The 24,389-nt window shown below is 37.4% G+C and overlaps 2 protein-coding genes across 4 annotated transcripts in view; both read right to left on the bottom strand.

Moving 5' to 3' along the window:
- Nucleotides 1-971: 971 nt before the first annotated feature.
- On the bottom strand, nt 972-20,900 carry cct2 (chaperonin containing TCP1, subunit 2 (beta)). Its single transcript, XM_052030105.1, has 16 exons — nt 20,796-20,900; nt 15,767-15,841; nt 15,059-15,124; nt 14,738-14,849; nt 14,155-14,231; nt 12,920-13,032; nt 8,599-8,801; nt 7,426-7,526; nt 7,182-7,309; nt 6,969-7,072; nt 6,175-6,294; nt 5,861-5,989; nt 3,736-3,839; nt 1,766-1,865; nt 1,514-1,655; nt 972-1,230 (listed from the first exon to the last, which is right to left on the bottom strand). The coding sequence occupies exons 1-16, from the start codon at nt 20,796-20,798 to the stop codon at nt 1,200-1,202; spliced, it is 1,608 nt and encodes a 535-aa protein (XP_051886065.1). The 5' UTR covers nt 20,799-20,900; the 3' UTR covers nt 972-1,199.
- A 553-nt stretch (nt 20,901-21,453) lies between these two features.
- frs2a (fibroblast growth factor receptor substrate 2a) overlaps nt 21,454-24,389 on the bottom strand; it is a 74,207-nt gene continuing 71,271 nt past the window's right edge. For all 3 annotated transcript variants that reach the window (XM_052030217.1, XM_052030218.1, XM_052030219.1), the window contains one exon: nt 21,454-23,976. In XM_052030217.1, the coding sequence (XP_051886177.1) occupies nt 23,020-23,976 (957 nt within the window). In that variant the 3' untranslated portion in view covers nt 21,454-23,019. The remainder of the gene's footprint in view (nt 23,977-24,389) is intronic.

Raw genomic sequence — 24,389 nt, forward strand, 5'->3', positions numbered from 1 at the left:
TTCTAACCATCAAGGTGTACCTTTTAAAACTTATGCAAAATTTCAATCTGGTTTGTGAAGAACGTCAGTCTAATAGAATTTCCACAGTACCCAAACATTGGAACAGTTCTCATCCTTTTCTCTCATCCTTTTTTGAAAATGTTACTCACAGTATCAGAGAGCTTTGATAGTGAGTTTCTCTAGGGATCCACCCGAGTTTTTGAAACAGCTGGTAGTCTCATTCAAATGTAAATCCATCTCTAAATCCACAGCCTTTACCACATACCAATATTTATTACTGTTGCCTTGCTTTAACTTTCAAGCATAGCTTTCCATGATCATACCATCTTACCATGCACTCAGAGGCAAAAGCCCTAGTCTACCCAAAAATATTTAGCCAATAAGTTTAATGAAATTTAAATATTAAGGAATTTGCAATTGACACTATTGTCAATTTGCAACTGGCAACTAAACTGTACTGATCTCTTTCTCAAAATCCTTTTAAAATATTGGCCCGATTATTTCAAATTAACTTGTTGCTTTTGCCTGAAGATGTCTATGGTAATATATTTAATATTCTAACCATTTTTAGTAACAAAAGGTTATATTATTCACTCTGCGATGACACCAAATTTGTTTTCTAGTTACAGAGCTGATTAATACTTAGTTTCACAAAATTCACTACTGAATTTTATTTTGAGGAAAACTGAATTTTTTTTAAACTGATCATTGCTGTGACCCCTCATTTGTTGTATCATTTTAGCAAACATTTTCATTGTTCTAGTAGCCATTATCCAAGATGATGTCCAGGACTACACATAAAGACCATACAAATCTTACAAAAATTCCTTTACTTTTAATGACCTTTTAGTATTTATGTTTCCTATTTGAATCTTGGCTTTAAGTATCTACGTAAATCTTAAGATTTCCTTTTCTGAAGATTCTGTATTTCATTCATTGAGAAAATAAATAGAAACAAAAAAAATTAAGAATTTGTGATGACAAAATTTTAATACAACATGCCATGAATACAGCCTCTGACCATATCTGAAGCCTCAGCTACAAACATTCCACAGTAAGGGAAAAATCAAACTGAGGTCCAGACACTTCGGTGAACTACAATTTCATAAATACAGAACTTCTGCTTTAGTCTAATAGGTCATGCCTCAAGTTCACTCTTGGCAAAAACTCCAAATGTTCTTGTTGCTGATGTTCATGATTTAGCAAGGATGATGATCAGGTACACGTTTCCTGAAATAAAGAAAACCAACATTACTTCTAAAAATTATCAGCAATAGCACAAATGCAATTTCACTATGTGGAATTTCCATACAAAATACAAAAAGCTGGAAACAAGATAAAAGAAAACTAATGAAAATAAAACCAACATAAATATTTTCCTATTATTAATGCTTTTCATGATTACACATTTTAGTAAATTAGTGCACATTGGTATTTGAGTGACAGCATAGGAAAACAAAGCTTTTATATATTTAATAATCATTGGTCAATATTAGTAGATACAAAGCTTTACCTTGGTGCTGCCTTAATAATGTTATCTACTCGAAGGATCATTTCAGCTGCTTCTGATGCACTCAGTAGGACTTGTCTCTTCACCTGGAAGCTCTCTGTAATACCCAGTGCTGCCATGTCTCCAATGGTGTTGTTGGTCATATCTAATAATCAAAATTGCAGATTTTACATAATCACTTTAAATAATGCTTCATCAATTTGAGAACATTATTGCATTACAACCAAATTCAAATTTCACTGTTGGATTACGTACCTAATCCATATGTTGTTTTTCCTTCTGCATGAGCAGCTCGTAACTGAGCCACTAAATCTGCACTATCATACCCAGCATTATCAGCTATGATAGTAGGTAACTGGTGTGAAAAAAAAAACACAAGAACCCCATAAATGAAGCAGGTAAGATTAATTTAGCTGTACTTTAAAAAAAAATAACAGGTGCAAGTATAAACACCGAAAAGGACAATTTTCCACATAATTTAACAACATTTTGGTGCATGGGAGAAACACAATGATAATCAACGAGTATTATAGACTTATGTAGTTTCTCAAGCATGGTCAGACTCCACATTCAACAACTTGCATACAGTAAAACTCAGATAATCTGGCATCCTATTGTTCAGGAATCTGATGGTCCAACATCTGGCTCTCTCACTAGTTCAGAATACAAGCCGAGCATGCGGCTGGAGCAGGTTTAGGGTCTGGAACACCAGGGGTCAGGAACGTGGGTAGATTTGAAGCCAGAGCTGGGGTATGGACTACTTGTACATTTTCTGTTCCCTTTAAACTTACCTGGCTCACTGAAAAATTGTAACATGTAAAAAAAGTGAAATAAAAATGTATTTGGATATCACCAAGAGTAACATCCAGTAGTCCAGTACTATCAAAAAGTCCAAGGGTGCTGGAATCATTACAGTTTTATTGTAGTCAGCTGAACAACAAAAGAGTAAACTGAACTCAGGACTGACAAATGAAAAGAAAGCAAGAGGTACAATTCATGGAATGGGTGATCAGCACACACAAAATGCTGGAACTCAGCAGGTCAGGCAGCATTTATAAACAATCAATGTTTTGGGTCAAGACATGAAGGGTCTTGACCTGAAACGTCAACTGTTTATTTCCCTCCATATATGCTGCCTGACCTGCTGAGTTCCTCCAGCATTTAGCGTGTGGTGCTCCAGATTCCAGCTGCTGCAGAAGCTCTTGTGTCATGGAATAGGTGATAGTGTCTTTTTTATGCACAACAGAGCAACAGATGGTGGAAATAACAAAATTGAAAATGGTGCTAAAATTGGTTTGGTTATTGCCGAATATGTAATGCAGAGTTGACCATTTTTTTTGAATTTGCATTTATGGATGGAAGTTAAACATTTTTGCCCTTTTATGTGTTTAAATGTGAATGCCCTAATACTGAGTTTCAACCAAGTTTATGTTTCAGATTTGCATGTACAGATTGTCCCATGTTACAGCAGGGTTCATTTCCTGTGAACTGTTTGTAACCCAGACAGTTTGCAAGTTGGAAGTGTGGCCGCAAAATGAGTTCCCACATGGCAGAAGGTGCCTGCAACAGCCGGCAAATCCATCCCACCAGTCTCCCAAACGCTTGTTTTTATGTACAGGCTGTATACAAGTCAAGCGTTCGTAAACTGGGAAGGACCTGTATAATAGTGTAGAATCGGTTTACCTATTAAGAAGACTTTGCTTGTGTTTTATAGTAGCAAATTCAGAAGGATAAGGGGATTATTAAATAGGTGAGAATATAAAGGGATGTATATGTGGTACCAACTTCATTTCTACCATAAATAAAACATATTACTGGCCATGTCTAATACTATCTATACTGGAATCAATTGTTAGCATGTTAGTTGCATAAAGCTGCAATTATTTCTAACTGGATGACTGCAACTAAGATTCTGCATTAATGGTTCCAGTAAAGAGCAATCCCCATGAAAACTGTAATTCATGTATGCTACAATTAAATTTGAATGTCCTAATGACTGAACATTAATTATAACAGCTTAAAAAAATCAAACAGTACATGACAGTCATAATTACACAAATGTTGAATACAAAATTAGCTGCCTGCTTTAATTATACAGTTAAATACGTGGAAGTGCTCTGGTAATCAAAGCACTAAAAGTTATTTCCAGAGGGTGGCAGGGGAAAAACAGAAAAGTAGGGCAGTCACAAGATGAAAAGATAATACAATACTGTTTTGAAACTTACCATTGCTAACGCTTTAGCAAATGACTCCATTGCAAGAGCTTCTTTACCTGGTGTCCTAACAGCATGTTGAGAAACAGCTTGTGCCATTAACATTTCAGAGCAGCCTGAAGAAAAGTGTAATTTCAAATGATTTTATTTGTAATTTAAGACAGAAAATCTCCAACATTTTACAGTAAATACTTTGCACACAAAGTTGAAGGATAAAATGTTGAGCAGAACAATCTGAAATTACAGTACCTTCGTCAGGAGGTTACAGGGATAGGAAGGAGAACAGATATAAAATCGATTTTAAATAATGTATGAATGAAGTACACAGGGATCTAGGTGTTTTTGTGAATTAAAATTGCAAAAAGTTAGCAGACAGATGCAACAAGTGGTTAGGAAGGCAAATGGCATATTGGTTTTTAATTGTAAGTTGACTGGAGTTTATAAGTAAGGAAGTATAGTTATAATTGGTATAGATACCAGTGAGACCACACATGGAATACATGTCCTCCATCGCTTATGAACACCTAACTTATGTACAGCCCTACATAGGAACCAGCATATGGGAGACCAGCAGGATGGATTTGCTGGCTGCTGTAGGCACCTTCTGCCATGTGGGAACTCCGTCTGTAGCTGCAGTTTCAACTTGTGAACTGTTTGGATTATGAACAGTTCTCAGGAAAAGAACCCTGTCACAACCTGGGGAGGAACTATACTGTGCACAGTTTTGGTCCAATTATTTAAGAAAGGATAATTAGCATTGGAGGCAGTCCCAAGAGATTCACTCGGCTAATTCCTGCAATGAAGGATTGTCCTATCACAAGCTGAGGAGTTAATAAGAATGAGCGGTGATCTTATTGAAATACAAAAGATCCTTAGGCACCATGACAGTCTTCCATTAGTGGGAGAACCTCATATGAAGGGGACACAGTTACAGGATTAGGTGCTGGTCATTTAAAATTGATGTGCGTAGAACTTCTGGCAGACAGTGGTCAACCTGTGGCATTCTACCCAGAGGTTTGTGAAGGTTTGATCACTGGGAGCATTTAAAGAGTAAGTAGATAAATTTCTGAAAGCTCATGGAATTAAGGGCTGTGGGGAACTGCCACAGAAGAGGAAGGAGATAGGGTCTGGAGCAGATCAGCCACAATCATATTGAATACAACAACAAAGCAATACCAAAGGTTTGAAGTGATAACGGACTAAAGATTAGCTACAGTTAAGGTCAACGGCAGATTATGTTACAGAAATCAAACCTGGTGGTTTCTCTGAGGAATGGATAAGGGTTCAGAGGCTCAGCTCATGATAAATAAGATGCTTGTCTGAATTATCTGATTCAGTTTGAGATTGTGTCTAAGGACAGGTGGTCAGGAACAAAGTTTTGTTTAACTTTATCTAGCCTGGATGACGAAAAAGCATTCTAGCAGTTTGACTTCTCAACTGCTTCATTCTAAGAGTTACAAGCTGATACTCATGTCTGTGGGTGTTAATCCTAAGAGCAGCACATAGATAGGGATGCCAAAGAAGAATCCTTTGAGGACTCCCGAAATAACAGCAATTACTGGAAAAAGATACCAGCTCAAGCAGCATACAATCTACAACACTCAACATTTAAAAAAAACACATTAAACAACAAAAAGCACAAAACATACAGTGATATTATTATTGTCCATTGTAACAACATGCACTAATTCAGACAAACATTTGTTTCAGTAACTCATTCATTTTGTTAGAATTATGTATAATGGGTAATTTCTCCCTAAGTGAAACTAGCTAAAGTTTTAGTAATGTATTCTCCACAGACACAATCTGTAAAGTGGACAACTGAACAACTAAGATGTCAAAACTTCCACAATATAATCAAAGAGATTAAAGTGCAGGTCTTAAGCACACACTTCCAGCTCTCAAAATACAAATAAAAACAATGATGGGAATCTTAAACTGAAAGCAACATTTCAACATAATAAAAGATCGCTGTAATCCACTTCTATAAAGTACAAATTTAAAGGATTCCAGTTATATTCATAAAAACTGTCCGATATAGCAATGTACATTGCAGGTAAGATCACAATCTCCACTGCAGTTTATCCAAACTTAAAACAAGGAATTTAAAGGCTGTCAAAACAAGGAAAACACTTACCTCCACCATAAACAGTTCTAGTCTCTTTTACTGTCTGTGCAAGGACACAGAGGGCATCATGTAAAGATCGTTCAGCCTCGTCAAGAATCTGTTGAGTTGCTCCTCGAAGAACAATAGTACATGCCTCACCTACAGGATGTGTAGAATTACAGAAAGTCATCCAAGTTTGAGCTTCTATGCAACTGAAGTTTCTATTCTGTTAAATGTATCAAGAATTTTGCAAGAAACAAAGCACTACTTTTTTCTTGAGCTATCAGAAGGATTGAATTAGCACAAGCAAAAAGGACTGAATTAGAACAAACAAAATTGCTTACCTAGTTCCACTCCGGAAAAATGAAGCAGCTTGTCCTCACCAATCATGACCTCTTCAATAACTTTACAGTGGCCCAGCTTAACTAATTCAGGATGGTCAAAGGTGGAAGCAATTTCACCACCTGAAATTAAACAGCAAGATCATTAAACTGTATTTGATTGAAATACATCAAATGCTAAAACATATTTTCATGTCTTAAAAATTGACTTTTGTTTTCTAGAACTGTTAACTTTAAGTAATATCAAATGGCTGCAATTTTGCAGTGGTGAAGAGATGGCACTCAGCAAAGTACTTGAAAATATTTAATGGGCTCCCAAGTGCCCTAAAAGGTCTGAATTTCTCTACCCTAAGAGGTGGGCTGATCAACCTTAGATAAGAGGTCAGAAATCGCACTTCCAACTATAGTAAAGAAAATAAAGATTGTGACAAAAAAGAAAGAATCCTGTGCTTATGCTCAAATAAAGCACACACTGTAACATACTCGTTGTCTCTTTTATCATTGATAAAAAGTCGAAATTCACGTCAATCAAAACATTGCCTGTTGATTGGTCACCAGTGAAGACTACAACATATACCTAGTGGAACAGAGGACCACTGACAGTAACTTCTGGATTTTTGTGCCTAACTTTACATGTTCAGAAACCAGGAGTTGCTGTTAATTTTACACAGGAATGATGGTGAGCTCTGACAGGTTCATCATATTACTCAGGCACTAATCTTTTGCAACAAACAGTTCATATGCTTCCTCCATCCCAACCCACAGCAAGTTTATCTGACAAATTACTTTTGACTTACCAGTTACAAGTGCAAGTCGTTCAATTCCAGAAAAGTCAGCATGCTCAATAGCCATAACACCTGCAGCACCAAATAACTGCTCAGGGTAGTTATAAATGAGCTGCCTGAAACATAAATATTTAGTATGTTCATATACAGATGTTTCCATTGCAGCTCCTGGAAAAAAACTCCAGACAGATTTATAAAACGAGTTTTGCTCCAAAGTAAAACTACCTGTTGATAAAACAATTAATTCCATGCTTCAGGATTTGATCCACTTTTTCTTTCATTTTTTCCTTTTCAGCCAGTTCAACCTCTGCAACTTTTGCTGTAGAATCTACTCTCACACGAGAACCAAATATCTGTTAAAAGAGGCAACATGATAGAGGAAGAGGTAACTTTAGAAATCTAGATACTAGTGGTGCCTGCCAGAAACACAATTTCATAAGGCCATAGAAAAATCTCAGTTTTAACGCACCTTAATTTTATCTGTATCCATACTTGTGTTTGCAATCAAAATTTTCGCATTTTCAATTCTCTTCGGTTGGTTAACACCAATTTTCTTATCCAAAAGAAAACCTGCAAGCAGGCATTCATACATTTAAAGGTTCAAATAGTTTTTAAGTCAAATACTAATTTTTCAGAATGATTTATTTATATTCTTCTGAATATCACTATAATTTTCTAAAACAAAAACAAAATTTTTACATTCACATTCTAACAATGCAACATAGACAGCAAAAAGAGCAGAAATCTAATTTAGTCAGCAAACTGAAAACACTGTCAAAATTTTGAACAGACTTAAATATAAACTTTACCTTTATATACTTTTAATATGGCAAGAATGATCATTCCCCTCATTTGTGAAAATAGGAATAAATATTCCATCACAAAACCAAACTCTGAATATGATGCACAATTGAAACTTAAAACAAAGCTTTGGTTTTGTATCATAATGCATATGAATTCCAACCAGTAAGCTAAATGGCTTGGTGAGAGCTAATATTACGTAGTCTGAAAGGGATGATGAGAGAATATATTGACTTTGGAGGGAGTGCAATAAAAGGTTTGCTACATTAATATAAGATTTGAGAGGGTTATCCTACGATAAAAGATTGAGCAGATATTTTCTGAAGTGCAGAAAAATGAAAGCTGATCTCAATGAAACATAATATGATTCTGAAGGACACAGTCAATTAGGATGTTGAGGAGTTTCTTGGCAGGAGAGCCCAGAACCTTGTGGTGGTGGTGGGTGGGAAGGAAAAGAGGGGAGAATGTGGTAGCAAAGATTCACAATAAATAGTGGAACTGTCAGTGGAAAAAAAAGTGGGCTCCAGAAGGATCAGTCATGATCTGGCCAAATGGCAGAGCAGATTCAAATTCCAAGAATCATGTAGTCTTCTCTTGCTCCTATTTCTTATGTTTATATTGGGAGGAAATAAAGTTAGGATTACTTCTGGAAACTAGTAAGATGGGTTAAATATCATATATTCTATAACTGAAATTTCAAAGTGAACTGCAACCAGACTTTCACAGTGAAAGCTATTTAAGTGGTTTAATGTTATCACAGTTTCATGCACAACTATTCAATCTGGATTTGGAGAGCTCAAAAATCTGAATCCAAGTTTGTAGCATTCTTTTGTTATTTTACCTTCATCCAAATAGGAATCAATTAAGCTCCCTCCAAGTTTCTTGATTACATGAATTGCTTCAAGGTTACCAGAACCTTTCAGTCTGACCACAGCTTCTACTGCCAAACGAGCAAAGTGATTTTTATGATGCGTCAGCAGTTTGGATGACAGTGTAGTTCTGGCAATATTCATTAGGTCCTGATAAAACTTTGCATCATCATCCCTGATAATAGAGGGAGCAAAGCAGTTATTATAAACTTTTATAATTATAAATTAACAATGATATAAATACATAATTTACACTAGTTTATAAATAATTTACAGTAGGTATATAAAATTTTTAATTCTTGTAACTATATAACTATACATGTACACTAAAATTCCAATAATCTGCTATTTGATTATCCAGAAATCCCAATGGCTCAGCATCTGGCTCACTGGGTAATGTTCACCATATTTTCTTTCAATTCACATGGGGCTTGGTTCACATGCCATCTTTAAACTGACTAGAGGCCTGTTTCCCACTCTCCCTTCGAACTTACCAGGTTCACTGGGAAATTTATAATATTGTGTAACATCTAAGAAAATGAATTCAAAAATGCATTGAGGTAATCCAATTGTCATAAAAATCTGCAGGCTCAGCACCATAGCCACAAGCGTGCCAAATTATCTGTCTTATACTGTAAAAGGCTCCACTGATTAAGGACAGGCGATCCAATGGATCTACTGTAAACTTTTATTTACTGGCAGCTGTTATAGTCGATAATCCACAAATCCAAAAAAAACATTACTGATTTTGTCTTAAAAAAATTTATCTAATTGTAAGTCAAAATCTTATGCCTTTTCATGTAGAATGAATAAACATAATTGCACCACAGCACCTCAATCAAAAAAATAAGATTCAATATGCTTTATTTTTACTCTAAGCCATAGCCATGTAAGTGATCACTTTCACCAGCATTGTTTTTGATCTACTTTAATTTTCAACAGCATATATCCACATGCAAATATTGTCTAGATCAAGAATACTGTGGCTAATTTATTAACCCATTGTTTCTTTGCAAATGTGTGCAACAAAAGCAACTGAGACTCTAGCATGCAATGCTGAAGGATTCCAAGCATTCTATTACAATTAACTCTTCAGCTAATATCACCAAACTTTATCAACAATACCCACTATTTCATGATTTTGTATGAGCTGTACATATACGATTAAGGATGACAAAGGACCTTCTGAGGTCTGGATAAACTATACAAGACTTCACAAAATCTGCTTTAAATAACACTATCTCGAAGTCAAGTTTAGTCCTATTTACAGAATCCCCATCAGCTATAAATAAATAAACAAATACCAGAATCCCTAAATTCGTACCCAATGATTGGTCTTGCTATTTCTCAGTTAATACAAGATAAATGTGCTTATGGTTTAAGTTTTTAGCTAGTTTTTGAAAATAGATTACAGATGCTCATCCATGATAACATTTTTCCAATGAGCCTTACAAGTCTCTTATGATGACAATGAACAATTTAGTGTAGTGAATAAAATTTAGTAAGTTATTTAATGTTTCCATTGCCACTATTATGTTTACCATTCAAATTAATTTTTATTCATTTCACATTAACTTTTTAAAATCACCAACACTTAGACCTGGAGAAGGTCAAATTTCATCATTGTTATGTTGTCATTGTTCACGTCAATAGCTCCAGTTAATATATTGGGAACACCAAATTAAGGAACTAGTAAGGACTTTTTCTGCAAAACAAGTTGCATTCATATAGTGTCTTTAAAGAAGCAAAACTCCCAAACATTTATCAAATTATATTGCAAGGGCATTTAATATTAAACCGCAAAGAGATATCATAACTAAAGCCTAGTCAAAAAGTCAAGTTTTAAGTAATAAAGTGCAGGTTTAGGGAGGGAATACGTGAATTTGAGGCCTTGGCAGCCATTTGCACACTCCAGAATTGATATTAGGGATTCGATCCACTGGAGGCCAACACTGGAATAGAGGACTAGGACTAAGTCAGCAATTCCAGAAGGGATATGTAAACAAACAAGAGGTAAAGGACAAGACTATTTAAGGACTAAAGACTATAATAATAGAGGGAGCCTGATTGTGGAGGATTAGATGAATGCACTAAATATTTTCTGCACTACTTTTTACAAAGATGCAAGAAATGAATCTTTACATTGGTGGACAGTGCACCAATCTGGTGAGCTGCTTTGTTCTGGATAGCGTCGAGTTTCTTTGATGTTGCTAGAGCTACATTCATTCAGGCAATCAGACTTACAATTTAAAGGAGGAAAGATTTTGGGATGTTTTGTGAATCACCTGCTGCAGAATATTCAAATTTTGACCTGTTCTTACAGCCACACTATTTATGTGATTGGTCCAGTTAAGCTTTTCTCCCACAGGATGTTGAGGGTAGAATATTTGAAAATAGTAATACCATGGGTAGGTGGTCAACATACGTTTTTGGGCTCAAAAATTACTTGCCACCTATTTACCAGAGTTCCCTGAGACCATCCTCAGTCAAATCTGCCTTGATGCCAAGAACAGTCGGTCTCACATCAGCCCTTTAAACAATGTTTCTGATCAGTAAACAATGGCGTACAGGTTACTGGAAGAGTTCCACTTGTCAGTACTGTTGCTGGCACCTTCCAGCACTTTACTGGAGATTGAGAATAGACTGAATAGACAGTACTTCCCTGGATTGGATTTGGCCTGTTCTGTGAACAGGACACGTCCAGAGAACTTACCAAATTGTCAGACAGGTGTTGATGCTGTAATTGTACCGAAATAGCTTGACTACAGGTGCGGCTAGATTTGGACTAGAGTCAGGATGCTGTCTGGACTGAGTCTTTCCTGGATCCAACGTTCTTAGCCATTTTCTTGTTATCACGTGGCACAAAGCAAACTGGCTGAAGACTGGCTTCTGCAGTGGTGGAAACATCAGGAGGAACCCATGCTAGATCATCTTCTAGGTATTTTTGGCTGAACATGGTTGAAAATGCTTCATCCTTGCTGTGGTAAATAGCTACCACAGGCAGAAGAGGATGAATGATCTAATTCTGTACTCTAAAACTTGTACAAGAGTCACTTTTAAATACCGCTGAGATTTGTAACTTCTAACGTAATATATCAAAATGTCTTGTGATATGTTTACAGTATTTGGGTCATCCCAAATAGGTTTGTTGGAATCAAACCCATTAATATGATTTTCTATTTACATCAATCTTTCTTATTTCTTTATTGTGTAACTACTTTTTGTATCAACTCATGGCCTACAACAAGATCCGATTTGGAGTTGCTCCTTTTGCACAATATATTTCCTTTTAGATTAGTTCATAGGGAACCTTATCCTGTCAAAAGGGAAACATGCTTCAATCCCTTCCTGCCACCATTTGGAGATACTCAATTTGCGTCCCATTTTAGTTTTTCCACACTTATTCTTGTGGTTTGAACTTAATTCCATTATTATTACTACATTTAATGGTCTTTTGTGATCTAAACTAGGTCATGTTTCCTAAGTATCGAAATACTCAAGTTCAGGCTTCATTGGAATCTGTATGTATTATAACTGTACATTTTTTTTTCTTTTTAAGCAAATAGTTATTTTCCTCTTTCTTCATAGTTAAGCCTCCTTTACTAACAAATTCTCCCAATACACAAGACTGGAAGTTAATTAATATCAACGTGTTACAACAATGCAAGGGCTCAAATCATTCCTCTTCATGCCGAAGACATAATTCCAGAGAGTTTCATCACTGCAGAAGTGCAATTCCATTTCTGAATTAACCGCTAAAGCAACCTAGATGGTTGAAAAAGTACTGCTCTGACATTTGTCATACACAATTACAGGATTTGGAGATGTAGTGTAATTAACTATACCATGCTACCAATCTATACGGAGTATGGGATCGAGGGAACCAGTTGAAAGCAGAAAAAAAACTGCAGTTTAACTTACCCGAGGTCAACAGTATTTTGTACTTGAGATAGTGGAGCCAAAATAGTTCATTACAATGCAGTCAATAATAAATCAATCCCCTTTTTGTAAAATAGCACCATAGATTAAGAATTTATGCTAATTATGGGCTGTTTGGTTTGACTAAAATCAGAACTACCTGAGAATTCTCCCAGCACAGTCTGAAAAGTCAAAAGTTGGCCTGATATTATTTTACAACTTAGCGACCTAGACATAATTTTTGGAGCAGATATTCTTCAATGGATTCCAAAATCTCAAAACTGTTTTAATCTATATCATGTACCACTTGGAATATGAAACAGGATAATTTTAGTAGTCTTTCATCAAAAGAACAGAAGTAGAAAATAACCTCACCCATGATCTACTGCTGCTTTTTTCAAAGCATCTCTTGCCGCTTGGGTTGCTTTCCTCCAGCCTGCAATAATTGTCTGAGGATGAAGTTTTCTTGCAATAAGCAATTCTGCTTCCTGAAAATCAAAATAATCTATATAAATCAACAGAAGTCACTCAAAAATTTTTCACACCATATTTTACTACAATATTTTAGCTGATTACCTGGAAAACAAAAAATTTTAAGGTTTAAAAGACAATACAAAATCATTATTCCCTAAAGCAACCTTCAGAAATGATCTTTGCAGTAAGAATGTTGGTTGATATATTTTTTCTGATAAGGTAATGTAATGGAGGAAGTTTATGAACATATCTGCAGTAGCCAAAAGCATATCATTGCACTAATACAATAAACTACTGTTAGAACAATGTAACAACAGAGATTCCTTTTGTGAAGTTAATAAATCCCATAACAAGACACAAAATACAGGCTGCAAATTACCACAGGAAAACATGGAAGAGAGAGGGGCAGGGAAAGAGAAAGTACACTGAAGCAACAAACAATCTGCTGGAAGAACTCAGCAGCTCAAGCAGCATCTGTGGGACGTTTTGTGTAAAATGTTGCATTGTTGTTTATGCAATCTTTCCACATATTCTGGCATTTGGCACAAAAAGAATTTATCATGCACATAATACCAAGAATAGGACTTTCACCACCCCTCCCACCTAATCTGGAATGAATTACTAGGCAAAATCACATGGAATCGCTGGCAATTAAGCCCACCAAAGGAGCCCATGGAACTTGCAGGGAGAAGCCTGCACAACTACAGGTTCTTCTGCAATATAATGGCTCAACTGGGGGTATGGGAGCAGAACACACCTTGCGCACAAAACAGCTAAGAAAATTGGCAGCTGGCTAAACCAGTGTCCTGGAACTGTTGAAGCCATCCATAACATTCATGAACTATTTAGATCAATTAAATTTAAAAACACCTAAAAAAATTAAATAGGTTTAAATCTAAATTAACTAATACTTACCTTGGTACTTTGCAACCTGCACAGAATTCCAAGATGACCCTGAAGCTTTGAAATTCAGTTGAAAATTCATTGCAAGTTTGGGATTTGCATGTTCACATAGAAACCCAAAAATGTAAACAGTTATGAGGGGAATTGTAAACTGTGTAGGGAAAAATCCACAATTCTCCCCACTTTTTTTGAGTGACATTTGTAATTGCACTAACTGAAAGTATGCCACTTACTCTCAATAGCTCAGCTGCCAATACTGTCACAGATGTTGTTCCATCCCCGACTTCTTCATCCTGTACCTTCGACAGCTCTATTGGTGTGAGAATATATCAAGGGGAAAGTTATTCTAAAAAAATCAGTTAGCAATATTAATTACAGTAACTACTTTTTCTCCACCAGCAGATATTACTCAATCAAGCAACTACACAAAAAAAGTTACAAGTTTGACAGAATCAATTTTCATTTATTTCACACAAGGTTTTGAATGACACTGAATCCCTGAAATGCCATATGCTACCCCATAAGTGTATATTCACCACTGTGGGGCTAATTACCTCAGAGTGTTCTTGATTATGTCACTACTTTAAAGTAGAACCGGGCAAAATTTTGAAGAACCTCTCAACTCATTTTTGCATATATCAGAAAGGTATATCGTAGAGCTAGGCTGAGGAAACCTTAAAACCAGGTTAATTCTCATTTTTATCCAAGGAAAAAAATGTAGGACTAGCAGAACAGATTTAAAAGATCCATGAAAATCACCTCTATGAATATCTATCAAGGATTGTTGGAATTTTAGGTAAAAAAGGCCCAACTCACCAACCAAAATTCTAGCAGCTGGGTTATCAACACCAATGGATTTAAGAATTGTTGCTCCATCGTTGGTCACTGTCACAGAACTGTCTCTTCCCCCACTCAACAGTATCTTATCCTAGAACAAATATTTTTCTTTTGATACAAAAGCTTGTTATAGAACAATTAATACATACTAATACCTCCAATAATCTCCAAAGTTTATGTTACAAAGTCTGGTAATAATGATTTTTAAAAAGTACATAATCCAGAGTTGTTTATAAATTAAGTACATTAATCTACATTAAACTCCCCAAATTTTGTAGAAAGCCAAAGTTTGCTACTTACCATGCCTTTTGGTCCCAAAGTACTTTTAACTAAGTCTCCAACTGCAATGGCACCAACAAAGGAAGACTGAAACAAATCATGGACATTATGTTGAAAGGATGGTGCTTACTTATAATGCTTAATTATACTTTGCAACCAGAGATAGCTAATGGTTTAACTTCGTGCTTGAGCAACTCTACCTCAACCCCAAGTTCCCAAAACTACTGCTTTCAAACTACTTGTAAATGAAAGCATTTTGTTGACTCAGTTTGTGGTGTAATATTCTAGCAATACAGGAAGGTAGGAAAGATTACTTAGCCATTAAATTGAAATAACAAAACATTATTATTTAAGTAGCCCACATTCTAAGTCTTTTCCAATGCATATTCTGAATCAAAAATCTTACTAGACCATATGTCTTATTATTTAACTAACGACATTTTGGGGAATTAAGCCAATTTTTATGATTTTCTGAATAAAGATCAATTGTCTACAAATCATTCAACATCAATCCAAACTCTCAGTTAGACATAAACTACTGGTAAGATTACTTACTGAAAAAGTCTGTTCAGTCCACTAGTAATTTTTCAGCAGACTGTTTCTTCATTAATCCTTAAAATATTATTTCCAAACAATATGCTTTTGTAGATATGTTAATATTCACACTTAAATAATAAATATAGATCATTCAAAGAATGGGGAATTAAAAGTATTACTTTGAATACTTACCAGACGGGCTGTTTCAGCCTTTTCTTCATCAGCACCTGCTTTGAAGATGTTTACAGGAGCAAGCGAAAGGGAAGCCTGGCAAAAGAGGCAAAAATTAATATGTCCTTCCAAGTTCTGAGTATAAGAAGTCAAATCACCAATATTTGTTTGAATGATGCCAACAAATGTACACACTTCAGATCCCTTTGCGTGAAGAAGCTGCCCCTGATGTCCCTTTTAAAATATCTCACCTCTGATCTTAAACCTACATTCTCTTGTTTTTAGCACCCCCTCCCTGACAAAAAGATGATGTGCTTTCATCCTGTCTATGCCCCTCATAACCTTGTATACCCCTATCAAGTCACCCCTCAATCTCCTACATTCCAGGGATTAAAGTCCCAGTCTACACAACCTCTCCTTGTAACTCAGACCCCCAAGTCCAGGCAAGATCTTGGTAAATCTTTTCTGCACTCTTTCTAGTTTAATAACATCTTTCCTCTAACAGGGTGACCAAAATTGTACACAATACTCCAAGGGCCACCTCATCAACGTCTTATATAACTGTAACATAGCTTCCCAACTCCTATACCCTGATTGATGAAGGCCAGCATACCAAACACCTTCACCACCATCTGTGATGCTGCTTTCGGTGAACTATGCACTTGCACTTCTAGGTCCCTCTGTTCCATAACACTCCCCAGGGCCCTACCATTCACTGTATAAGTCCTACCCCAGTTGCCAGAAATAGTGGTTGAGACAGGCGTATTGGCGACACTTAAAAGCTATCTGGATAAGTACTTCGATAGGAGGGGTTTAGAAGGCTATGGTCCAAACGTGGGCAGATGGGCAACACAGTCGGCGTGAATGTGCTGGGCCAAAGGGCCTGCTTCCATGCTGTAAGACTATCTACATGCTGGAATTTGAAGTCTTACAAAACATTATGCAGCAGCAAAAGATGACAGTGCAGCTGGCCAGACTGGACAACCTTGCCAGGATTTTCTGTTCCTAGAAGTGTCACTGTAACAAGTTTCTCTTTAGCCCAGAGGAAAAGTAGCCTTGAAAGAAATTAAAATGAAAATATATGGCCTTAAATTTGCACTTATGCAAAGCAATGCCACTACTGGCTTTGACGGGGGCTTTCCACAGTGAAATCCGTGGTCGCTGTGGTTGCCATCAAACGTCAGAACAAGGAAATCCCTGGTCCATGGAAGCCATGGTGTCATCAAGCCAGTTGAACAGCCAATCTTGTTCAACTGTTCTCTTTTAAATGAATATTTCTAGAACACCAAAGCACTGAAGTAGCATTATAAGCTGAGGGATGAAGCCAAAGTATCAAAACAAATTACTTTAAAACCAATGTAAATTAAAATTACTATGGAGGGAATAACTACATAATGCCAAATCCTGCTGGCAATGGCTGGTAATTTGCTTACATTCAGCTCTGCCCATTTAAGTAAATGTAGGAATTGAACAGAGTTGGTGGAATTTCTTGGCTAATGATTGGCGTAACTCTGCTCTGTTCTGGAACTGGCCTGTTCCCAGTACAGTAAAAATCTGATAATCCTGGATCCAACTGTTCTGAAATCCCAATCGTTTGGCATCTGGCTCTCTCATTAGTCTCTGTAACCAAACAGGTCTATAGCAGTCCAGTCCTAAAGAGTGGGAAAGTGTATCTGTACTCGCAAGATCAATCCAGACTGTTGGTTAGGTGTGCGGCCAGAACCAGGGTTGGTGTCAGAAATACCAAGGGTCCAGAGCGTGGGCCAAGTGTGCTGCCAGAGTGCTTGCATGTTTCACCTTGTTTTGGCAAACAAACACACAAGCTGAAACTAATATACATAGAAATTATTATAACCAGAGTGATCATTTCCAACCACCTTAGTGGTATCCACAAGATGTCCATGCTCCTATCCCTCACGAATAATGAATGTCATTCTGCAGCCTATGTCAGATACATGGGTTTACAAACATTATTCTATGAAACACTTAAAAAAAATGAAATTGACATGGCTTAGGGTTTTAATAATAACCCAACAGTGTGCTAGTCCAGCACAACCAAAGCCCTGAGGACATTATTATTGATGTTTCATTGTAATAAACTGGAAAATTTGCCTGTATTTCCATGCCAGCCCAATCCCCAATCATTTCAATGGGGATTCTTGGCCTGGAGAATGGGAAAAGGAAGTTTTCTTTTGTTATCTTACTTAAGTTTAAGACGTTTACAAATGAATAATTTTCAGCAAAATCATACACAATTAAAACCTTAAAAATGCTTCAAATTTCAACCCAAGGCCAAGCTCCACCCCACTGTTGCTCCTCTGAGGACACCGGTGAGTAGTAGATCGCTGCTTCAGGCCTAGTCCCCACTAAGGTCTTGCTATGCCTTACCGGATATTGAAGGTCAGCTCAATTAGCCTAGATGAGTGGAACCTAGGCGATAAGTTCAGAGCCGGAGTCATACAGAATGGAAACAGGCCCTTCGGCCCAATCTGTCCATGCCAATCAAGGCATCTTCCTGAGCTAGTCCCATATGTCTACATTTGGCCCATATCCCTCCAAGCATTTCCTATCTATGTATCTGTCCAAATATCTTTTAAGCTTTGTAACTGTACTCACCTCTACCCCTTTCTCTGGCAACTTGTTCCATATCCATATACCCACCATCCTCTATATGGAAAAACTTGCCTCTTAGATCTCCTTTAAATCCTTCCCCTCTCTCTTTATACATATGCCCTCTAGTTTCAGACTCCCCTACCTGGGGAAAAGGATGGACAATCTAACTTACTTATGCTTCTCATGATTCTATATGTCTCTACATGCTCACCCCTCAGCCTCCTTTGCTCCAGTCTCTCCTTATAATTCAAGCTCTCCAGTCGCAGCAACATCCTGGTAAATCATTTCTTCACCCTCTCTAGCTTAATCACATCCTTGTTATACCCAGGTGACCAGAACTGCAGACAGTATTCTAAGTGTGGCCTCACCAATGCCTTGTACAGCCATGACGACGCAACTCTTGTACTCAATGGCCCATCCAATGAAGACATGTGCTATATCCCCTTCTCACCATCTTGTCTACCTGTGTTACCACTTTAAGGGAACTACGTACTTGTATACCTCGGTCTGTTCTATGACATTTTCTAGGGCATTTCCTGGCCTGGTTTAACTTCCCAAAATGCATCACTTTGCACTTGTCCAAGTTAAAACTTCACACTTGGCCCAGTTGATCTAGATCCTGTTTTAACATTAGACAACCTTCCTTCACTGTCCACCATGCCAATTTTGGTGTCATCTGCAAACTTACTAATCATGCCACCTATGTTCTCATCCAAATCATTAATATAAAATTTAACCTATTATATTACAAAGAGTTTATTAAGCAGCATTAATGGTCAAGTATACCATTTAAAACACCCTTACCTAGTTCGACAAATATTTGCAGAATCTCTTACACTAATCAGATAGTAAATTAATTGATTAAAATTTCAGTTATTTTCCTTGATCACAGAAGCAGATGCTGAGAAGGACAGTTACAGACAGCAACATGAAGACTTATGCTGAAATCTCCAAATTCTTGTCTATACATCGTTGAGCATCCCATGGCCAGTAAGCAAGTTCCTATCTTTTTCTGTTTGCCTATGTATCTTTTCCCAATTATAATCTCTTGGCTCATGGCATCCTCACTCTTCTGGTGAAGCTCAAAATAATCCAATTCATCTTTCTACAATGCATTTGGCAGCAATCAGGTCTAAGAAGCAAGCTGAGTTACATTGCAAATTACTCAAATTTGCCTCTGTATCACCCTCAAGCACGTTGATGTTACTTTCATTCTGAACAACACCAATGTTCACCAAGCCAAGTTTCATGCTCTATTAAAAAAATTACTGGAGGAACTCAGTGGGTTAGGCAGCACCTGCAGAGTGAAATGGACAGTCGATGTTTTGGGTCAAGACTGTTCATCCTGTATTAACTTGAGCTCTTCTAAACCTGCCATCCATATCCTTACATGACAAGCCCCCGTCCACTTAACACCCCTTTCCTAGCTGACTCTCAGTCTATTTGTACATCCAATTTAAGATATTTATTTATTAGTCACATGTACAGTGAAATGCATTTTTGCATTACTGAGAATGTTCTGGGGGCAGCCCACAAGTGTTGCTATGCTTCAATGTTTCTGCACAGACTCATCCTTCCCCAGCCCATAATCTCTTCCAAGAACTTGCTCTCTTCAAATTCTTCATGTTATCATTCTCATTCTTCACTTTGCTTCAGCTGCCTGTTCAATGACCCCCCCCAAAAAAATTCTGAAGTTCCTTCCCTTCTTTACATTAAAATCTCACTCTGGTCAATGGTCCTGATGCCTTATTTTGTACTTTATCATTTTTATTATAATCATAGAAATTTATATCAGAGACTCATTTGGCTTATCCTGACCAAGATGGCCAAAAATGGACTCGAGGTTACTTCTCCCGGCTCTTGGTCTACTGCCCTGTAGCTTCAAATGTCCATCCAGGTACTTTTTAGATCGTTCTACCAGCTGAATGAGCCAGATACCCCCGCCAAATTATTATTTTTCTGATTACCCTCCCCGGAGTTGCTGCGGGGAGACCTCAGACGGTGCCACACAGCAGAGATTTCCGCCTCCATCCAAAAACCTGGTATCTGCCTCCGGCAGCCAGGCCGGCGCCTGCGCACTGGGTCTCGCAGCAAGACTCCGCCCCGCCAAGGCACTAGAACTTTCGGTGGGACCGGCTTTGTCCGAGAGTCGGGCCCGCTCCCCCCCCCTCAACCGCCGTGAAAGAATCTCCGGCATCCCCTCTCCCACCCGCCGGCTCGCCAACACAAGCCAGCCCCCAGCCAGTCTCCCCGCCCCGAGCGACCCACCGCACGGCCGCCGCCCGACCGTTAACCCCGCACCACGTGTTCGGCCGCTCGGCGCCACCTTCCTCCAGGTGCCCCCTCGCCCCCGGCCTCTCATCAACACGGCGATAACACGACGCAGCCGAAAGGTTTTTGTTTTAAACAAACCCCCGGTCTGACTCCGGTTACCCACCATGATGAGAGCACGAACACCACTGTCCCTCCGCTTCTGCCGAACAGACGGAAGCTGCGTCACGCATCCGGAGGGAGCTCAGCCCTAAAAGCACGCATGCGCGCCACTCAGAGCTGATCCCCAGACCTAGAGAAGGATGAGGGCTGTGTACGTGCTGTCCATGTACATTGGTATTAGTTTTGGTTTTGGTTTATCATTGTCACTTGTACGGAGGTACAGTGAACAACTTGTCCTGCATACTGATTAATTCATTACACAGTGCAGTTACATTGAGTTAGTACAGAGTGCATTGATGTAGTACAGATAAAAACAGTAACAGTACAGAGTAGTGTCACAGCTACATATAAAGTGCGGTGCAATAAGGTGCAAGGCCATAAGGTAGTCTCTGACCTCACAGTCTATCTCATCACATAAGGGAACTGTTCAATAGTCTTATCACAGTGGGGTAGAAGCTGTCCTTCTCATTACATAGTACAGGCCTACATCTTCAGAACTTGTGGGCTTCCCCCAGAACACTACACAAAAAGATGTATTTCACTGTGTGTTTCGATGTATGTGTGACTAATATCTAATCCACTGTGCTTTCCTCAATATTTTAAACAGTTTTCACACCATGCCCAAACTTGCACATTAAAATGAATACTTATAATCTCAGAAATTGTTATTCAGCAAAAATGTTTATTAATCATACAATGCTAAGTACATTGCTCATTTCTTGTGATGCAGCTTATTCCACAGGGAACTTCAACAGCCGTTAAACACTTTGAATCTCTGGGCAGCTGCCAAATACGTGAACAATGATTTGTTTAAAAATTTGGTTTTACTTCAAAACTAGAGGACTCTTGTAAACCAGGTAACTGTAGCATCAATTATAAAGTTTGTAAAAATCATTCTCATGCTACAAAAAATGTATTATATTGGCACTTTTGACATTTGACAACCTCAGACTTAAACATACGGGCATTCCTTAAATCCAGCAATTTTGACAAACTACATCAGTACCTGAAATGCAAACAAAAAAAAACATGGCAATTTCTATAACTAGTATTTGTTTGGAGTACATCTTATACTGGTTTACGACAAGGAGCAATGCAAGAAAAACACATGGAATGTTTGCAACTCAAAACACCAAAACAATTTACAACAAAATTAAGCATGGATGTGCCCAATCTGAGTTTATACTACTTTGTGTCCTATGTAAAAATAATTTTAGAACTATTTTACTACTTTTATACAATCACTATATGTAAAAAGAGAGATTATCATTTTATAATGCATGTTAGAACATTTTACAGTATTGTACAATACAAAAATAGCCAAGAAACATTAGATGTTTTTATCATTTAGTGTATTTTATAGTCTAATTGATAATTGTAGTGTCTATTGTTTTAATTTGCAATTATTAAAATGGCACTGTGATACCTACGGTAAGTCTAACATGACCATTATCTAATCACATCAAAAATATACTAATTAACAGTTAGAGAAAATTGCAGTTTCATTTTCAGAACGTGATTGCAACCTGTTCATTCAAAAATAAGACCTGAAAGAAACTGCATGTAAAGGCAGCAGCTTCAATAGCAAAGTATTTAAACAAAATCACTCAAAGGCACAAATGTCAAGTCTTAATGTCCTACAATAGATTCCTTTGAAATCAAAGATAAACTGCATTATATCTTCAGCAATGTTACACTATTATCTGGTGAAAGTGCATGCTTATACTTGGATTTTGGTTGGCAAAATCTCAGTACAAATACAAGTTGCATACCAGCATCAGTTAATGCTAATGAGAAACACACACTGATCACTACAGAAACTGCAGAAATTAAATTTAGTTAGGTATGTCATTTGCCTGCAAAGAATACACATACATAAAGTTCTGTAAGAAATGCTAGAAAAGCCAGTATAAACAATTTTAGATACTTGCATTTTGTCAATGTCCTAGGGAGAATTCAGTTGAATGGAATTAGCAAGGTGAAGGTAATATTCTAAAAACTAAGTTCAAACTACAGAATGATAAAACAAAAGGGGTGTTTTTATGGAGTTCCTGCTCTACATGAATTCCCTTTAACTGACACAGCATGTTAGGCTCAAAACACAATTCCTATAATTTTTCCTTATTTCATTCAGTCTATTAACCATTGTTAATTTTCAGAGGAGAAAACTCAGTCCATGTGTCTTTATTTAACAAAAGGTGCAACTAAACAAAATGCACTTCCTAGGCTCACATTGGTAGGTCAGTACTATTGTGTCTTGTTTTTCTTGCAGTTCCATCATCTCTTGGCAGTGCTTTCTGTAAATTTGACATAGCAGCAGTCTTTTCTATGTCTATCATTGTATACAATTCTGTTCGCCTCGTTGGAGTTTGTGGAAGTGGAGTAGTGGGTGTTTTTGGAGTCTGTGGGTTATCCGAATCACTACCACCTTCCAAGTCAACTTGGATGTAGTTCAGCTGCCTATGTTCTAGACTTGGTCGTCTTATATCAAAATTAAAAACACTTGGGGAACAATCCAGTTGTCGTAAAAAATCAACCTTGTGTATGTTAGGCTGAACAGTTACATTCTCTGTATTAACATAGTTGTGCATTTGATCAAGATTAGTGTGATAACCATTCTGCGAAGGTGTCTTTGGTCCCAAACTATCTTCTTCATCTCTACTTAGTTTGCGTACTTCCCACACTGGAGGCAAAGAAGGCAAGTTTTCATAATTCAAGAGTGCAGTCCTCCTCTGAGCAGAGTTGTTGATATTCTGTACATCTGAACTAGTATTTGACATTAGTCTACTCCGTCTGCCTCCTGAGGCAGTGGGGATTGAAAGGCCATTAATATTTTCATATACTAGCTTGTTAGTAGAGGGTGCTTCTTTCCGCTCATCACTGTCATAACCAGTGTCCCAATCATTACAGTTATTGCCACTGCCAGCATTTGTCTGTTCACTTCCAGGAGCCTCTTGCTTTTCCTTTTCCATTAGTTGCATTTGCACAGGAGTTGGTCCCAAAACAAATTTTACACCCTGGGGTTCAAATAGAACTTGTGGGTTTCTCTCTTCCATTGAACTGCAATGATCTTCTGTATCTATGCTAGCATCGTTACTTAAGGGTTGGAGTTCCAATGATGTTTGCACAGTGGATCTGTTCTTCAGTTCTTCATGTACACCAGAGGTATTAACATATGTGTGAACCTGTGAAAAAGCAAAAGGACATTGAAACGTAACCAACGAAAACTGCTGGCTTTTCAAGATAAACTACTGCAACAGTAAGCAATAATGTCTTTCTTCATAGTTTGTTTAGGTCATAGATTCTCAACACAAAGTACAAGAGATTACCTAAAACTGTTTTCAAATGCTTTCTACATTAAAAGTTTCTGCCTTTAATTGGTATTAAGAGTTCAATTGTAAGGCAATTAAAAGATTTAAATTGAATCTGTAATATCCTGCCATTTTCCCTTCAACAATATTAGATAAAAATCAGGATTGCTTTTTCATGTGCAATAATGCTCGTCACAAAATTTAAAATGTACTTCCTGGTTACCTGTACCAAAAGAATGAAAGTTTACTTTTTGCAACTTAACTTCAAAATTATTTCAGGGCAAAAT

Source organism: Pristis pectinata, chromosome 15 (assembly GCF_009764475.1).
Source record: "Pristis pectinata isolate sPriPec2 chromosome 15, sPriPec2.1.pri, whole genome shotgun sequence".
Classification (NCBI taxonomy): Eukaryota; Metazoa; Chordata; class Chondrichthyes; order Rhinopristiformes; family Pristidae; genus Pristis; species Pristis pectinata.